Raw genomic sequence first — 17,249 nt, forward strand, 5'->3', positions numbered from 1 at the left:
GGTTTTGTTTTGAGACTCTCCCAAAACAAGTCAAACATTTCAAAACAATTCACCACTTTTAAGATCAGTTATGCAATAACCGATCTTAAAAGTCCTAGTTTTTAAAATCGGTTATTCCATAACTGATCTTAAAAGTGCACTTTTTAGATCGGTTATTTTGTAATTGATCATAAAAGTTAAGACTCTTAAGATCGATTACGAAACAACCGATCTTAAAAATACACTTTTAAGATCGGTTAATAACCGATTTTAAAAATCTAGCTTTTTAAAATTGGCTCTTTTAAAATCGGTTAAAGAACTGATTCTAAAAGTTAAAAATAACTGATTTTAAAAGTCTTTTTTTCACTATAAGCCCAAAAAATACACAAAAAGAAAAATTATGATAAAGTATCTATACTACTTGACCAAAAATATATGGCCTAAAAATAAAGAAAATATTTATAAATGTACAAGAAGTATTTGAGTTATATATATATTTAGTATCCTATAGCTCAAGATTAGCTTAAACCGACTAACCTCATTATGGGTCTCATCCTCTTAGATCCTTCTAGCCAAGGCATAGCCCTAGTAGTAAGACACTTAGTTATGCCTCTTCTATCAAATTTTATGCTTAAACATTATGAAACTAATTCAATAATACTTAAAACTTTGAAAAACTATATTATTATTATTATTATTATTATTATTTATTTATTTTTGCTTAAAATTAGACTTTTATTTTAACTAAAAATATTTTTAAAAAGTATTATTAAGACATGTTTATTAATTATATTTAATGTGACTAAAACTTAATTTTAGTTGGACATAAGTCTCCAACAATTCTCTTAACCAATTTCATTCCAAATTAGAAATTTAACTTGATTACCTCTGCGTTATGAACTCTTTTTATTTATATTGTAACACATGGCCTTTATAATTTTTCATGTTTCAATTTTCTGAAATATAAAGGAAAAAGATCAAATTTAGTTGTTTTTCCTGAGTCACAATTCAAAATCATGACTGTATTAATTTTGTTTTGTCTTGAATTATGTAACCCCTGTCAAGAATAACGTTGGAACGAATCTAAATGGTTTCACCATATATTATCACATTCTAACACTACAATTTTGTTGTTGATTGATGATCGCACATCTTCTTACACAAATAATAAAATTTTGAAACAAGAGCTTATTTAATAAGCACTATAAATTAATTCTATTTTTGAAAACTTCAATAATATTTCAAAAAGTTGCAACAAAATCACATTAAAATCTATTAATAGCCTTGTTCAAATTAATTTTGCACCATCACCTTTTAGCCAAATTTATTCCCTCCCTTCATCTCCACCTCACTTTTGGTATCCTTTTAGTAGTGGTGGAAACACCTTTATATAAATCTTTTTCCTCCACCTTTGCAAAATCACAGGATCTTTAATTTGTAGGGCTTTACTCTTCTTCCTTGGTGGTGAGGTCATTGGCCACCGTGTTGCCCCCTCCATATACATTCTTCCTTTAAAGGTTTGTTGTTTGGATTGTATTTCAAGAATTCCTCCTTTGTCATGATTTTTTACAGTACAATGGATTGTTTAATGTCCTTGGTTGTAAGTGAAATTGTTGATATGGTATCAGGAAATTGGCTTGATACATCACATTTATGAAATTATAGTTATAATGAGAGATAATAAATGATTTGATTCAATTATATATTATTTGTAAGAACTAAAATGTTTATAGGATTAGAAGTTGAATTTATATGTGCTTTTGGATTTTTTTAAAAAAGAAATTTCCCGAAAAAAATTGTCTTATTTGTAAGATAAGTTTGTTTACAAAAAATAATACACATGACATTTTTATTCTTCGAAAAAAATGTCACTTGTATCTATAAATGGTTTTGCATCTTATCTTGTGAAGCAATCCATCATTTTTATCACCAATGAAAAAATTTAACACTAATTTGACGAGTGCTTTTTATGTTATTCTTAAATTATTATATGGTGACATACACCATATAGTGATACATATACTTGTCACTAAAAATTATTTTTACTTACACTATAGATACAATATATATTGATATATTATTAAAAGGTGTAGGTATATTTTATAATAACATACAATATATGTTGAATAATCTCATTTAAAATCAACAATGAAATTATATGTAGTTATATGTCAAATAGATTTATAACTAAATATATTGTATCTATAGTGACTCTTTTTATATGTCATTATATGTAATATTTCTTGTAGTATTAAAATTGAAAGTTTATCTCTATATTTTTCATCACAAATGTATACATTAAATGGTGACATAATTTCTCAAATTTTAGTTGTCTTTTTACCAAAGAACAAAATGAGTGACTGATTGTGTGATTATTGTTTACTTATTTCAACGTTGGAACAAAACAATGTTGATGTACACAAACATATTTTCTTTCTTTTACAGGTTTGAAAGTTTCAAGTAGAAAGAAACTTGAATACTTTCAATAAATCCTTGCTTCTTCTAGAAATATATATCGAATAATTTGGAATGGGGGCAACAGAGGAGACTAAACAATATCCTATGAATAACAAAGTTGTTTTTGCCGAAAATCCAATTATTATAAATGTTAGTGATGGTACAAAAAATATAGTTAATAATAATGTTAGTCGTGATGCAAAAAATTTAGTCAATATTAAAGTTAGTGATGATGAAAAAAACCCTATAGTAAATGGTAGAGAAGGTGTTGAAGAAATCTATGCTAAAAATAAGGAAGATTGCATTCCAAGTGAAGCAAAAGATATGCTGAAATCATTAGCAAGTGAATGGGAGAATGTAGTTGATGTCAATGCATGGCAAGTGATCCAACTTAAGGGGGCAATGACAAATGAAGTGTTTCAAATAAAATGGCAAACAATAGATGGAGATATCTCACGAAAGGTTCTAGTGAGAATCTATGGACAGGGTACTAGCATTTTCTTTAATAGAGATGTTGAGGTTGCAACATTTGAATTCATGTCAAAGAATGGACAAGGACCTCGTTTGCTAGGAATGTTTGCAAATGGGCGTATTGAAGAATTCATTAATGCAAGGGTAATAACATCTTTACTTTTTATTATTCATCTTAATACTTTATGGGAAATGCTATAGCATTATTCATTTTAAATAACTTTTAACCATAGGGTTAAATTTATTTTGACTCTTAATAATTGAGATTCATTAAATAAAGGGCAGGAGTAACACTCATGTTGTCTAATACAATTAATCCATAAATTTCACTAAATGAAAGATTTCAAAAGGAATGTATTAGACAACATATTGAAGAATGTGTTATTAGCATTTTTCTTTTTTATAATTATATTTTATTAATAAATAATCCTCAAAATTATAATCCACTTCCCTATATCGAAACTAAATATTAACTATTTTTAATGTATATCCTTGAAATGTGAATCAAATTATTGAATTGAAAGTTAGGATAAAAAAAACATGTTATTCATCATAACAAGATCGTGACTTTTTAACATGGTTTTAGAAAGAAATAAAATCTCTCTTATTTTCTAAATATATATGCCGCATCCTTGTCTTTTTTCATAACAAAACTACCTTTGAGAAAGTCATTATCATATAGCCAAATTGATGAGTGAAAATTTGTTGATTGAATGCAATGTACAACTGATTTTACATAAAATAACATTTTATATTAGATATGATAAATTATACTCGTAAATTTTAATCATTGTTTTTATTCATTTTATATTATCCCATTTATAAACTCCACAAGCTAACACATTGTGTTGAATTTAATAGACATTATCAGCACTAGATCTACGAGATCCATCTATTTCTTCTCTAATAGCAACCAAAATGAAGGAGTTTCATGATCTTGATATGCCTGGTCCAAAGAATGTGAAGCTTTGGGATAATTTAAGGTATGTGTTTCCTGAAAAACCCTAACTCATCTCACAAATTTATAAGGAGGAATTTGCTTATATGACAAATAGGAATATAGTTAATATAATTTTATTACTTCTAAAGTAATTTTATTTTTATGCTTTAGGAATTGGCTTAATGAAGCCAAGCGCGTGTGTTCTCCTGAAGAAATCAAAGCATTTCATTTGGACACATTGGACCAGGAAATATCTACTTTGGAAAATGAATTATCAAAGACTCAACAACGCATAGGATTTTGCCATAACGATTTGCAATACGGCAACATAATGCTCGATGAAGAGTCCAATTTTGTGACCCTAATAGTGAGTTTTTCTATACGTATGCTATTTTGTTACAAATACTTTCATAGAAGTACATTAGAATTTTATCTCAGCTTAATTATACTTTAAGTTCTTTGTGTTTGTATTACACTTGATATTTGTTTCTTAGTTGTCTTAACAATATTAAGCTTCTCAATTTTTAAAAAATACACAAATTTAATTTATCTACCAAATTTTTTTTTTCTAATTAGAAGCTTTAAATTCTCATTTTTTCCCTAAAAAATTGTATTAATTAAAATTTTCTAACTTTTATTTTCTCAAAACATACTAATCAAAATGTTAAAAAAAATTCAAAATAAAAAATTTCTCAAAATTTCCCTTTTTAAATCTTAATCTTACATCTAATAAAATCTTTTGAGTTTTATTAAATTTTACTAAGTAGTGACTTAAAGATGTAAAATTATTTTATAAACCAAATTTATCATAAATAGCAAATATTTATGTAAATAATGAGAAATTAAAGACTTTTATAGAAACAATCGACAAACAGCAAGTGGTGAGATTAGGATAATATGTACAGAATTTTAGGTTTAATCCTTGATTATTATTGTCATTATAATTTCTACAAATGAAAAAAATGAATTTATAAAATAGAACAAATTTTCTTTATTTAAATGAGACTTAACTACCTAAGAAAATTCAGACTAATTAAAATCATTCATAATCCAATATTTTGATGTTCAATACAAAATTTAGGAGTATAATATAATTTATGATTGGTTTTGCACATATAATATAATAATATTATTACTAAACTCTTAATATTTTAACTTTGTACTTTTATAACAGGATTATGAGTATGGAAGTTATAATCCTGTGGCATATGATATAGCAAACCATTTCAACGAAATGGCCGCCAACTATCATACAGAAACCCCACATATTCTCGACTTCAGTAAATATCCTGGTATATGAATGACTTACGAAATTTATTCTCATTGATTTTCTTTTATCGTGTGCACATGAAAATAACTTGACTTATTGTTTCTTTTCTTGACAGATTTAGAGGAGCGCCGAAGATTTGGGCATGCATATTTGAGTTGTTTGTCAGGTAACATTTTAATTATTATGTTTAAAGATTGTAGTGTATTGTTTTTATTTGACATATAGCTTCAACACTAAACTATTTAAGAATGTCTATGATAGAGGGATTCACTTACTTCCAGAGTAAGTTTTATTAGATTTATTACTCTTAATAACTCATGTTCTATATTAAATTTTAATAATCTAACTATTGAATTAAGAATTCTAAATGAATAGATCAAGTCTGTAAATTTTAAAAAATTTGATAATCATAGGATACTTCTTTATATAAATATAAATGAACTTACAAAATATTTTTATGGTTATTCATCAATTTGAATTTATAAAGTGAAGTATCATATTTTTTTTAAAATTTGTTAAATATTTTTAGATTTGATCTATATTTTAAGAACTTGTAATTAAATGATTAGATTGTTAAAATTTAATATAGAGTATGAATTATTAAATAGAGTAAGTATAGCTATCACTACAAGAAAAACACAAATTTTCGACAGAAATAATCCGTCGGAAAGAAGGAAAATTCGTCGAAAATTCTCTATTTTCGATGGATTTTCAATTTTCCACGAATTTTCGACAGATGCAAATCTGTCAGAAAAATGGGCGTCGAAAAAAAAATCGTCGAAAACAATTTAATCCGTTAGAAATTTCCGATAGATACATCCGTCGAAAATTACCAACGGTTACATCTGTCGAAAATTACTGACGGATATATCCGTTGGAAATTGTTTGAAAATCTTTATATGATTCCAACGGATAAATCCGTTGAAATTTTTCTTGTGTAATTTTAATAAATTTATTAATGTAACAACCTTCATATTTGGCCTCTCAAGGATTCTATTTCATGACACTTCACTTTTCAACGTGTTTTTTCCTTACTGCACAGTTTTTGGTAATCTTACTAGAAAGTAACCCATCCCTATATTACTCCAAGTCAAACACGCTTAACTGTGGAGTTCTGATAAAATAAACTACAAAAAGGCAGATGCATGTTGTCAGTATAGGTAGTACAAATTAATTCATTTAAATCATCCTCAACTATACAATCTCATACTTATACTATCTTTGGATCCCTCTCATTTTGGTGTATTCAGACCGTTATAAAAATATAATAATATATATAATAATTATATTACCAATAATAATTATATTACATTTAATTATTCTTTATTTATATATATACTTACTTTTATAATTAACAATTTACTTATTTCTATTTAAAATTAATATTATGATACAATTTAAAATATTTATTATAAATTTAAAAGTTTAAATAATAATTTATATACTTTAAAATGAGAAGGGTTATAATAACACCGGTGTAATTTTTACTAAGTATTACATCGCTCAATAACTTTATATTAAATGTGAATTTTGTAAATTCAACCGTTAGATTGAAAGTTCATATCACTTTATATGTTTATATCAAATTTTGTTAAAATTGAACAACAACTTTTAGGTAATCAAAGTGTTCATATTTTAGTATATTTTGAAATGTATATATTATGTAAATTTTGTTTTACGAGAATGAAGTATTAAATCATCTTGAATTAATATAAAATTTTGTATATATGATCTAAGAGTAAAAAAATTTCAATCTAAAGGTTGAATTTATAAAATTCACATTTAATATAAAATTATTGAGTGGTGTAATGCTTAGTAAAAGTTATACTGGTGTTATTATATAACCCTGTCTTTTAAAATATTATTTTTATAAATTAAATTTTAACACTTTAAATAAATTATTAATTAACTTAATATATTTATTCATCTTAAATCTAAGATATAAAATTAAAAAATGTATTTATCCTTGTTTTATTTTCTAATTATCAACCATTAATAAAATACTAATTTAAAATCTTATCTAATTATATCATAATATTTTCATATCAAATTTAAAACTATATATTAGTTATACAAAAATATCAAGATCATATAGTAAATTGTCAATAAGATTCTAGTTAAATAATTTAAAATAATTAATTTTTCAACTTCATTGTTTACAAATAATTTATTCCAAAGCTAATCAATTTTTTTATATTAATTATTAGTAAAATTTAATAATTGGATTGATGAAGTTTAATAACTTTTAATTTATATTACTGACGGAGTCGAAAATATAAATTTTCTGATGGATTTATATCCGTCAGAAATGATCCGTTAGAAATATAAATTTTTCGATAGATTTGTATCCATCGGAAATTACCGACAGATATATCAGTCGGAAATATAAATTTTCTGAAAGATTTTTATCTGTCAGAAATATAAATTTTTCGATGGATTTTTATCCGTCGGAAATATAAATTTTCCGACGAATTTTTTTCCGTCGGAAATATAAATTTTCTGACAGATATGTATTCGTCAAAAATTATCCGTTGATAATTTGTATTTTTCTTGTAGTGTATACTTAATTTTAAAGTAAGTGGATCCCTCCTCATTTTATTTTATCTAATATTCCCTTTCTAATACATTATTATCTATTTGTCGAAATTCATGTTCACTCTATTAATTTGAGAATGGAACACGTCAAATGGAGGATGAGATCTTCAAATTTAGTGGGACCATATGAATTTCAACCAATAAAAGTGAGCTGTAAAGAGAAATTATTAAATGGATTGCGACTACCAAGTATTTATAATTGTGGTTAATTTTTACATGTTACTCAATTTGGTTTTTCACAAAATAAATAAATAAAATTTCACCTCATGTCATGTGAATTATTTGAATAATAATAATTTCAAACTATTTAATAATTTCTTAATATATTCTTAATTAGTATCTCTCTATTTTATTTTTTCAAGAAATGATTTCCTTTTGAATTATAAATATTGTTTTCTATTACATTTTAAGGAAACAAAATTCATCAATTCAATTTGGCATTGTATTTCATCACATGAATATATGTGTCACCTCTCCTTAAACCACCATGATTATTATATTTTTGTCTTGAAATTGTTGGACATGGAAACAGGTGAACAACCTAATAATAGTGTTGTGGATCAACTACTTGATGATGTTGAAAAGTATGCACTGGTGAATCATCTATTGTGGGGCGTGTGGGGAATAATTTCGGTATCTTCACTTGCTCACTCTAACATTGGTTATTTATATTTAAGCATCTTAGCATGTGAATTATTTCCAAATTATAAACACGATGAAGGATTAATTAAAAAGAACCATAACCATAACTAAAATTACAAGAGGTTTGTCTCCATTCAGCCATATTTATCCTCATTTGAACAACATTATTCCTTTTTAGTCTTTGAATACTAGGTTTCATTTACAGCTTCAAATAGATCATTTAGTAGTATCATTTTCAATCATATTACCTTTGAAACTTTTAAGTTCATGGAATAACTGAATTGTGGAATAAGGAATTGGATTTATTAAACTCATGGAAATATTAATAAACAAATTGGAGCTTTATATTGAAACAAGTAGTTTCAATGACTAAAGTATTGTAAACAATATTGCTAATTAAGAATCCTTCTCAATAATAGATTTTTCATATGGGTGTAAAATATTTATATGTTGTATCAAACCATCCTAAGAATCCCTTATGCAGGAACATGTAAATAAAATTGATTTTGACTATAAGGAGTATGCAAAACAAAGATTTCAAGAGTATTGGTCAAGGAAAACATCTCTTTTGAGCTCTCAAGGATCTTTCCATGATAATGTGACTAAAGGTACTGGCTTAATTAATACTAAATAGATGGGAGTTGTTTTGTACGCGACATTATTAATAATTGTTAATAATATACACATAATATTATAATTGTTAATAATATACACATAATATTATGTGATGATAGTCCTTTATAATGAGTTATATTATAATATATGTTAGGATTGTAGATCTTAATTTAGCCAATTGATGTCTTTCTGGATGTACATTGTCACATTAATTTCTTATATTGACAATGGATAAGAGTTTTTAAGCTTTTATTGTTCTTTTTGCCTCTACAACACCATAATTAAATAGCACTATAGTTAAATTGATGTTGTTTTCCGTGTTAAATTTGAAACTACGAATTATGCTTCTTCAAGAATTTTTTTTGTTTGATATACATTTTTTAGGGTGAGAATAAAGCAACTATGTCAACTCTTAAGAAGGAAATGTATAATTTTAAAGAATTGATTATATTTTTATTCATAAATATAGAGAGTTTTGATTTTAGTTATTTAAAACACATTTTTCTTAGTTCTTGGTCCTAAAAATTTAAAAGATTTGTAAATGTTTTCTATCACCATTTAACTTACTGAGTATGACACATGAAATATAATTATACATACCAAATCACATGTTATCTCATAATAGTCACTAGCATGACATGTCTTTGTGTATGTCACATCATCACTAAATAATTAATGACAAGAATCAATTAAAAAAAATATTAAGACAGGCAATAAAAAAATTGAAGCACGAATTATTATTAAAATTTTATATTTAGAAAGATGAACCTTTTTAAAATATTTTTTGTTAGAATTTTTCTAAGATGTTAAAATTAATTCCTACCACCATGGCACACATTTTAATGAAAAATCTATGCCTACGATTAATTTAGATAAATATTTTTCGAACTTATAGTTTAAAATCAATTGAATTAAATTAATTCTATCTAACTTTAAAAAGAAAGTAAGACTAAGTAGGTGTTAATTGAGCTACAAGTTTGTTGATTAAATGTGTACGATGTACTTATCAATTAAACATGATAGAAAATTAATTGGAATACCGGAACTACCATATTATGTCATATTCTAAATTTTCTAACCAGTTATTGGTTTGTAGGGGAGCAAGCACCAACATCAACCACCAACAGAAAACCAACTAAGAGAAACAGTATCTCCAGGAAGTTCAAGAAAGTTTTTGGAATTGGTTTATTTAGATTAAAACACTAGAGCAAGGTTTTGAAAAATTTATTCCTTTATTCTTACCTTAAAAGGTGAAAGTAGAAATAGTCATTGGAAAATATAGAAATGTATCATGCTTATGTTAATTTTTCTGTTATTTTATTTTATTTTTCCTTCATTATTCTCTCTCTTTTGGAAAAATCATAACCTCACTAGGTAATAGAAGTGCCATAATATATAGAACATGTATATGAGTGCAGTATCCATATCAGGTATGAGTACAATTTTTTTATTATTATTAAGAGTACACAAATTTTCAAAAATGAAGGGTACAAGTATGTTAATATAAATGTACAGAATATATATATATATATATATATATATATAAAGAATAAAATTTTATATAAACATGACTTAATTATATAAATAATAAAAAAACATTATCATAATTTATAGCATAAAAGAAGATTAAAACCTTAAACATGAAAAGAAAATCTAACAATAAAACAATGATACATAAATGTTATAAACATGTCTATGATATATAAATTTAAAGTATTAATCTCATCATTCCCTAGTTGATCATAAATAAAAAAAGATAATATTAAAATTTAATTTATCAAATGAAAAAAGTAGCAAACTTCAACAATGTCAACTCGTTCAAATGAATATCATTCATCTTCACCAATATTCCACATTTTACTCAAACTCTCATTATAACTCTTACTCTTTAATTAGATGAGACAAAATATTCGTGTATAAAAAATAAATTTGTAAGAGTACATATTCACAAGTGTACAACATGAACATAGTTTGGATACATATCGAGTACATGTATTGTACAGATTTATGAGTATTTTCGAAGCTTATCTACCTTTCAATCAACAACTTATAATGATAATTAAGAGTTTATTTGTAACACTGCGACTTCTCTAAAAATATTATTTATTTAATTATCATTTAGTATAAGGCAAATATGACACGAATCCTACTAGGCACCTCAAAGATTCACTAAAGAATAATAGATCAAAATATTTTGTGATACAAGTCGCACTTTCCTTACTTTGTCATGTGGAAAACTCTTATTCTCCTAGGTCTAGGATGGTGAAATGAATCACATTTTCCTTACTTTTTCATGTGACAAAACTCTTATCAAATCTCCTAGATCTAAGATAGGGACATTTAGGAGAAAATTTTTGAATTTGAATTAGTAATTGAGGTTAGTAGTCTTGAGTTCAAGTTAACCTAACCTAGGTTACATTTAACCTAGGTATACTTAACTTGCATCACAAGCTACCAAACCTTATATATACTTGTACCATTTAGTGACCAAACCACTTTTGAGAATTTTTTAGAAATAACATTTTATTTTCTCCTCCAAAACTCTTAGTTCTCTCTCTTAGAGATAAATCTCAGTATGAACTTTTATCAAGGATTTTCTCCTTGTGGAAAGTTCTTCACCATTTTTTCTTATCTTATTTAATCTAAGAAGTGGTGTGCCTTACCTCTTCTTCTCCATTTTTTTCAAGTTTGGAAGCTTTGGAATCCATGGAAGATGATAGGGAGCATTAAAGAAGCTAGATGAAGAGACACATCCATTATCTCCAAGTTAGTTTCATCACATGCGTTTCTAGATTGCTTCGATGTCAAGCACCTAAGGCGATGTTGAGATTGGTTGTAACACTAATGTTTAAGGTAATTGTTTAAGAAGTGTGGAATAAAGAGTTGAGGTTAATGATTGGTTCAACTTCAAGGAGGGAGTTTTATAGAGTTTTTCTTGAGAGAGATAGAGGGATTCTCTTTTTCATTCACCATTTTAGAAGTTTTAAAGAGAAATCAAAAACTCTTTTCTACTATTGTCTTAAAATTTCCCTTTTTCTTATTCTTATAGTTGATCCATCTTGTTAAGACTATGATTTGAAAGCTTAGGTCCTAGTATTCCAAGTCAAAAGTCGTATGGAGTCAACTTATCTCCTCACATTTTCTGGTTTTGGTTCTTCAAGAGTTAAGGGTAGCTTGTGATTTGGTTTGTCTATGTTGTATGATGCTTGTTGTTGCTAGGGTAACTAGATTCATAGCTGATATGATAATTTTTAGATGTAGAGATGTTCTTAAGGTGGATGATGAAGGTGTAAATGATGATTCCTTAGATCCCTAGTTGCATGTCCTCTTTATTGTTGGAAATGGGTTACATATGATGTCTATATGTTAGATTTTGCATTGCATATGTTTGATTCTCAAATACATGTGTGAATTTAGAGCTAGTAATAATGATTGAGTGGTTATTCTTGTTGTTTATTTTGAATATTATGAAGATTATGGGTAAACTCTCTCAAAGCGAAAACAAAATCGCTCCAAGATGAAGTTAGATAAAAACATATAGAAGGGGGGTTGAATATGTGTGTGTGAACAAATGAATTTTAACACCGTTTTTGCAAGAGACTCTTGTTCATCTAATAAAAATATGATTTCAAGCATTCGAAGACTGTGCAAGATTTTCTTAGCAAAAGGTTTTGCATCTGAGAGTTTATCATCTTCTTCAAGAAAAATTCTTCTTAAAATAATAAGTTAAGTGCGTGTATTTTCAGTCTTAAGATGGTTGCATTGAGAAATAAGCGATAAACAAAACTTTCAGTATAATAAATTAGTTAAACAAAATTTGCATCTACGTCTGATAAATAAATGAGAAATGTAAAGTGTTTTATACTGGTTTGCTCAGACTGAGCTATATATGTCCAGTCTCCTTCAATAGAAGGGTTCCACTAGATATTCAATGAAGTACAAATATTATTTATTTAGCCTCTTTGAGCTAGCAATGAGTATTCTCGACCACTCCTGGTCCCGAGTATTATCAACCACTCCTGGTTTGTCAACTTCACTCATCGACGCTAGTATTCTTAAACCACTTCTAGTTCCCCAAGTATTATCAACCACTCCTGGTTCGTCAACACATGGCCGACTTTTTCAATGAGCTATCCCCACCTGGAAACTTCGAGGATCATTCATGGACCATGAATGTCAACGAATCCTCCAACTATCAAGGTAGTGGTGCGAGCATCATCTTGGAAAGCCCCCACAGTATCACCCTAGAAAAATTGTTGCGCGTCAAATAACTAGGCCGAATACGAAGCATTACTTGCAGGAATGAGGTTGGTGGCTGAGATGGGGGTTCACAAAATCGTGTGTTGGACGAACTCCAAAGTGGTTGCCGAGCAGGTGAACGAAAACTTCCAGGTCAAAGACTCTAATTTGCTAAAATACTACCACCTTTTCTAAGGAATGTGCAGTCAATTTCGCGATGTGCAAGTTGGACACACACCACGTGACAATAATGAAAGAGCTGATCAGTTGGCTCGACTGGAAAGCAGCCAGAAGCCGGGGCAGCCGGAAGTCGGGGCAGCTTTGAACCACCATTCATTTAGAACTACCCACCCCAAGTGCCACACAGGAATGCATGCCGGTGGAGGAACCCCCAAAGTCATGGATGATCAACCTCTTGAATTTCATTATTAGTGGCACAGAACCATCCGAGCCGAGTGAGGCCTAGAAAATACGAATACAAGTGGCATGATATTCTATTATTTCTGGAGAGCTTTACAAAAGAGGTTCCTCTACCCCCTATTAAAGTGCATCAACCCGCAACAGGCCAATTACGTCATGCGGCAAGTTCACGAGGGCGTTTGTGGATGCCACTCAAGAGGCAGAACTTTGGCAACCAAGGTGTTAAGAGCCGGTTACTATTAGCCGACTCTAAAAACTGACTGTGCCAGATATGTGAAGAAATTTATACAATGCCAACAACATGGTAACCTCATACATGCCTCGACCAAAGAGCTGCACAACATCAGTTCCCTTTGGCTGTTTGCTTTGTGGGGCATTGATATACTTGGCCCGTTCCGGCTCGCCAAGGGATAATGCAAGTTTCTTTTGGTAGTCATGGATTACTTCACTAAGTGGATTGAAGCCGAACCACTTGCTTCCATCATGGCCGCCAACGTTTTGAAGTTTGTCTGGAGGAACATGATCACTCGCTTCGGCATTTTGTATGCTATCATCTCGGACAATGGGCTTCAATTCACTGATTATAAGTTCAATACCTTCCTTTCGAACCTTGGCATCCGACACAGATTCACATCTATCAAACACCCTCAATCCAACGGAAAAGCCAAGGCCGCCAACAAGGTGATCCTGACTGAATTAAAAAAGTGACTTGGCAACGTGAAGGGAGCTTGGGCTGAGGAGTTACCTGAGGTGTTATGGGCTTATCGATGCATGCCCCAATCGAGCACTAAAGAAACCCCTTTTCACTTAGTATACGGATCAGATGCTATGATTCCGGTGGAAGTTGGAGAACCATCGTTCCGACGAGTGCACTTTCACGAAGAGTCTAACGATAACTCCCTCCACGCCGAGCTGGACCTTCTAGATGAAGTTCGCATAAACGCACAAATTGTAGCTGAGGCATGCAAGCAACGAATGACTTGATGCTTTAATTCCAACTTAAAGCCGAGAGTCTTCCATGAAGGGGATCTAGTTTGGAGAGTGAAAGGGTTAGCATGCTGAAACCCCGCAAAAGGAAAGTTGTCGGCAAATTGGGACGGCCCGTTCCGAGTTCTGCACACTCTCAACAATGGGGCATACAAGCTCGAAGAACTGTTCGACAAAGTCATCCCAAGGACATGAAACTCCACCCATTTGAAGACATACTATAGTTAAGTTCAATTTATGTTGTATCTACACTCTCCATGCAAATGTATTACGGGGCACTCTTTTCCTTGACCAATCTTTTTTACCCTTAACAAATCGTGAAAAGGGGTTTTTGGCCGGCAAGGTTTTTTACGAGGCATCAATTCATCAATGAAATAAATACAGTTCATGATTATTTATGGTTTAGTAATCCTTTACAAGTCTTCTCTCCCGATATTCCTCTCGGCCAAGGATGTGGCTTACTAAATTTATTTACAAGTCTTCCCTCCCGAGATTCCACTCGGCCAAGGATGCGGCTTAAGTTACTAAATTTATTTACAAGTTTTCCCTCCCGAGATTCCTCTCAGCCAAGGATGTGGCTTACTAAATTTATTTACAAGTCTTCCCTCCCGAGACTCCTCTCGGCCAAGGATTTGGCTTAACGTATTTATTTACAAGTCTTCCCTCTCGAGATTCCTTTCGGCCAAGGATGTGGCTTAACGTATTTTTTACAAGTCTTCCCTCCCGAGAATCCTCTCGGCCAAGGATGCGGCTTAAGTCATTAAATTTATTTAGAAGTCTTCCCTCCCAAGATTCCCCTCGGCCGAGGAAGTAGCTTAAATTTATTTCAAGTTGTCCCTCCCGAGATTCCTCTTGACCAAGGATGCGACTCGCTTAAAAGGTTAAAATTTCTAGTCTTATGATATTGGTTTGTTCAAACTTGTAACAACACAACAAATTTAACAAGGAACAACAAACCTTAAAAGACATTTCATTAACGGGCTCTATCGACCCAAATTACATGCATAACTAAAGCATTAAAACAAAACAGGAAACAACACTCGGCGCTTAGGACTCCACCTCGGCCACTTTGTTGACTTGCCTTTCCTCGGCAGGCTCCTCCTCCTCGAACACCGTCTCCTCGTTCATTGGACTCAACTCTTAGCGCGACATAGGAGCTTCGACATCCAGATGCTCATTAGGAGGAGTTTGGGTCAAGTTGACAAATTCCCCCTGGAAGAAGTCCCTAGACATGTCAAAGCAAAAGTCGTAGGGAAAGCTTCCAAAGTAGTGAGTTTGTCGAGCCGCTTGAGCAAAGTCGGCCTCGTGCTGCGAGAGAATCATACTTCGGGCCCTTTCCCTGTAGGACCCAAAGGCCTTCTTCTCGGCCTCTAGCTCCCCGCTCAGTCGGTTCACCTTCTCAGTCTCTACCTTAAAGGAGTTCTCTAGCCGTTGGACCTTTAACAGCAAGTCATTGTTCACCTGGCCCCGGCGGTCCATCTTGGCCTCATACTTGGCGCTACTGGTCTGGGCATCAGTCAATGCAACTAGAGTCTCCTACACAGACTTCTCTAATTCAGCCAACTTCCTGCAAAGCTCGTCAGCCAACGAGTTCAGCTCTATCACAATGCTTTGAACTAGAGCAAAAATGCGGAGATGAAGCTCACAAAAGTGACTCCACTTGTGAGCAGAGTCCATACGGCTAAGGCAAGCCTGCCCATCCTTCGACGTTAAGTCTTGGCTCATGAAATCCTAAGCGTTGACATTCGAAGCAAAGAAATTTTGCCCCACTATGGTCGAGGGAACAGCGATGGTTGGCAGCCTCTACATCTTCATCCGTCGCACTTCATCCTCGGCCCTCCCCTCATCGGCCTTTCTTTTTCTGGACTTAGGTCATTGCGAATCCTTCGGGCCCTTTCCCTTCCCCTTGACAGTTGGCCCGGTCGCGCCACCATGGGAAGGGGGAACCTGGTTTCCATCGGACTGGCTTTCGGTCACCACCCCTGCCATCACAGCACCGGCTACTCGACCCTTGATCAGATTGCGGATTTCAAGGTTGTCACTCCCGCAGCTCGTCATGATCCCTACACACCATTAGTCAAAATCAATGACAACACATAAATTTAAAAAAGTAAGGAAGATGCTATACCAATCAGATCTCTAGTTATCTCAGATGATTTAGGCAATCGAACCAAGGCTTGGCATAATAGGGGCTGAGGTAGTTTTTCGAGGAAGCCCAGGTCAGTTCGCTCCTCTGGGGACATCCGTGACTTCGACACTACATTGTACTTCCTCGGCGCCCGAGTCCAATATAACGGGAATAGTGGGTTCCCCTCGACATCAAAAAAGTATTTGTTCCCAGTGCTTGGCTGAGACGAATGGTAATAAAGGAAAAGGAGTGGAGTTGGCTTGATGTTAAGGGACCAACACAGCTGTTGGAACCCTTGCATGGCAGCCCAACTGTTGGGATGAAGCTACATCGGCGCCATGTTCAAAAGCCGAAGAACACTTATGAAGAACTCGTCGAAAGGGAGAGTCACTCCCAGGTCCTAGAACAAATAATCATACACATAAAAGTATTGATATTTGCAGTTCCCTTGATACAAAAAGACAAAATCGGGGTTCGGTCCCCCATCGTTCCGGCAAGGCTGAAAG

At 31.4% G+C, this 17,249-nt stretch overlaps 2 protein-coding genes across 2 annotated transcripts; both read left to right on the forward strand.

Moving 5' to 3' along the window:
- The first annotated feature begins 1,369 nt into the window (after positions 1–1,369).
- On the forward strand, positions 1,370–10,308 carry LOC109791386 (putative choline kinase 2). Its single transcript, XM_020350678.3, has 9 exons — positions 1,370–1,496; positions 2,425–3,051; positions 3,769–3,890; positions 4,019–4,214; positions 5,022–5,139; positions 5,233–5,283; positions 8,245–8,345; positions 8,839–8,962; positions 10,066–10,308. Exons 2-9 carry the CDS (start codon positions 2,509–2,511, stop codon positions 10,173–10,175), a joined length of 1,365 nt encoding a protein of 454 aa, XP_020206267.2. The 5' UTR covers positions 1,370–1,496; positions 2,425–2,508; the 3' UTR covers positions 10,176–10,308.
- A 3,755-nt stretch (positions 10,309–14,063) lies between these two features.
- LOC145950496 (uncharacterized) lies at positions 14,064–14,612 on the forward strand. Its single transcript, XM_083061588.1, has 2 exons — positions 14,064–14,309; positions 14,352–14,612. The coding sequence occupies exons 1-2, from the start codon at positions 14,064–14,066 to the stop codon at positions 14,610–14,612; spliced, it is 507 nt and encodes a 168-aa protein (XP_082917714.1).
- Positions 14,613–17,249: the final 2,637 nt, after the last annotated feature.

Source organism: Cajanus cajan, chromosome 8, assembly GCF_000230855.2.
Source record: "Cajanus cajan strain Asha chromosome 8, NIPB_CcT2T_4, whole genome shotgun sequence".
Lineage (NCBI taxonomy): Eukaryota > Viridiplantae > Streptophyta > Magnoliopsida > Fabales > Fabaceae > Cajanus > Cajanus cajan.

Excerpts from the sequence above, each read along its gene's own strand:
- LOC109791386 (XM_020350678.3), top strand. The coding sequence starts at position 2,509 with ATGGGGGCAACAGAGGAGACTAAACAATATCCTATGAATAACAAAGTT. Across the intron at positions 8,346-8,838 it reads GCGTGTGGGGAATAATTTCG|GAACATGTAAATAAAATTGA; the intron begins GTATCTTCACTT and ends TCCCTTATGCAG. Across the intron at positions 8,963-10,065 it reads CCATGATAATGTGACTAAAG|GGGAGCAAGCACCAACATCA; the intron begins GTACTGGCTTAA and ends ATTGGTTTGTAG.
- LOC145950496 (XM_083061588.1), top strand. The coding sequence starts at position 14,064 with ATGGATTACTTCACTAAGTGGATTGAAGCCGAACCACTTGCTTCCATC. Across the intron at positions 14,310-14,351 it reads AAGCCAAGGCCGCCAACAAG|GGAGCTTGGGCTGAGGAGTT; the intron begins GTGATCCTGACT and ends GGCAACGTGAAG.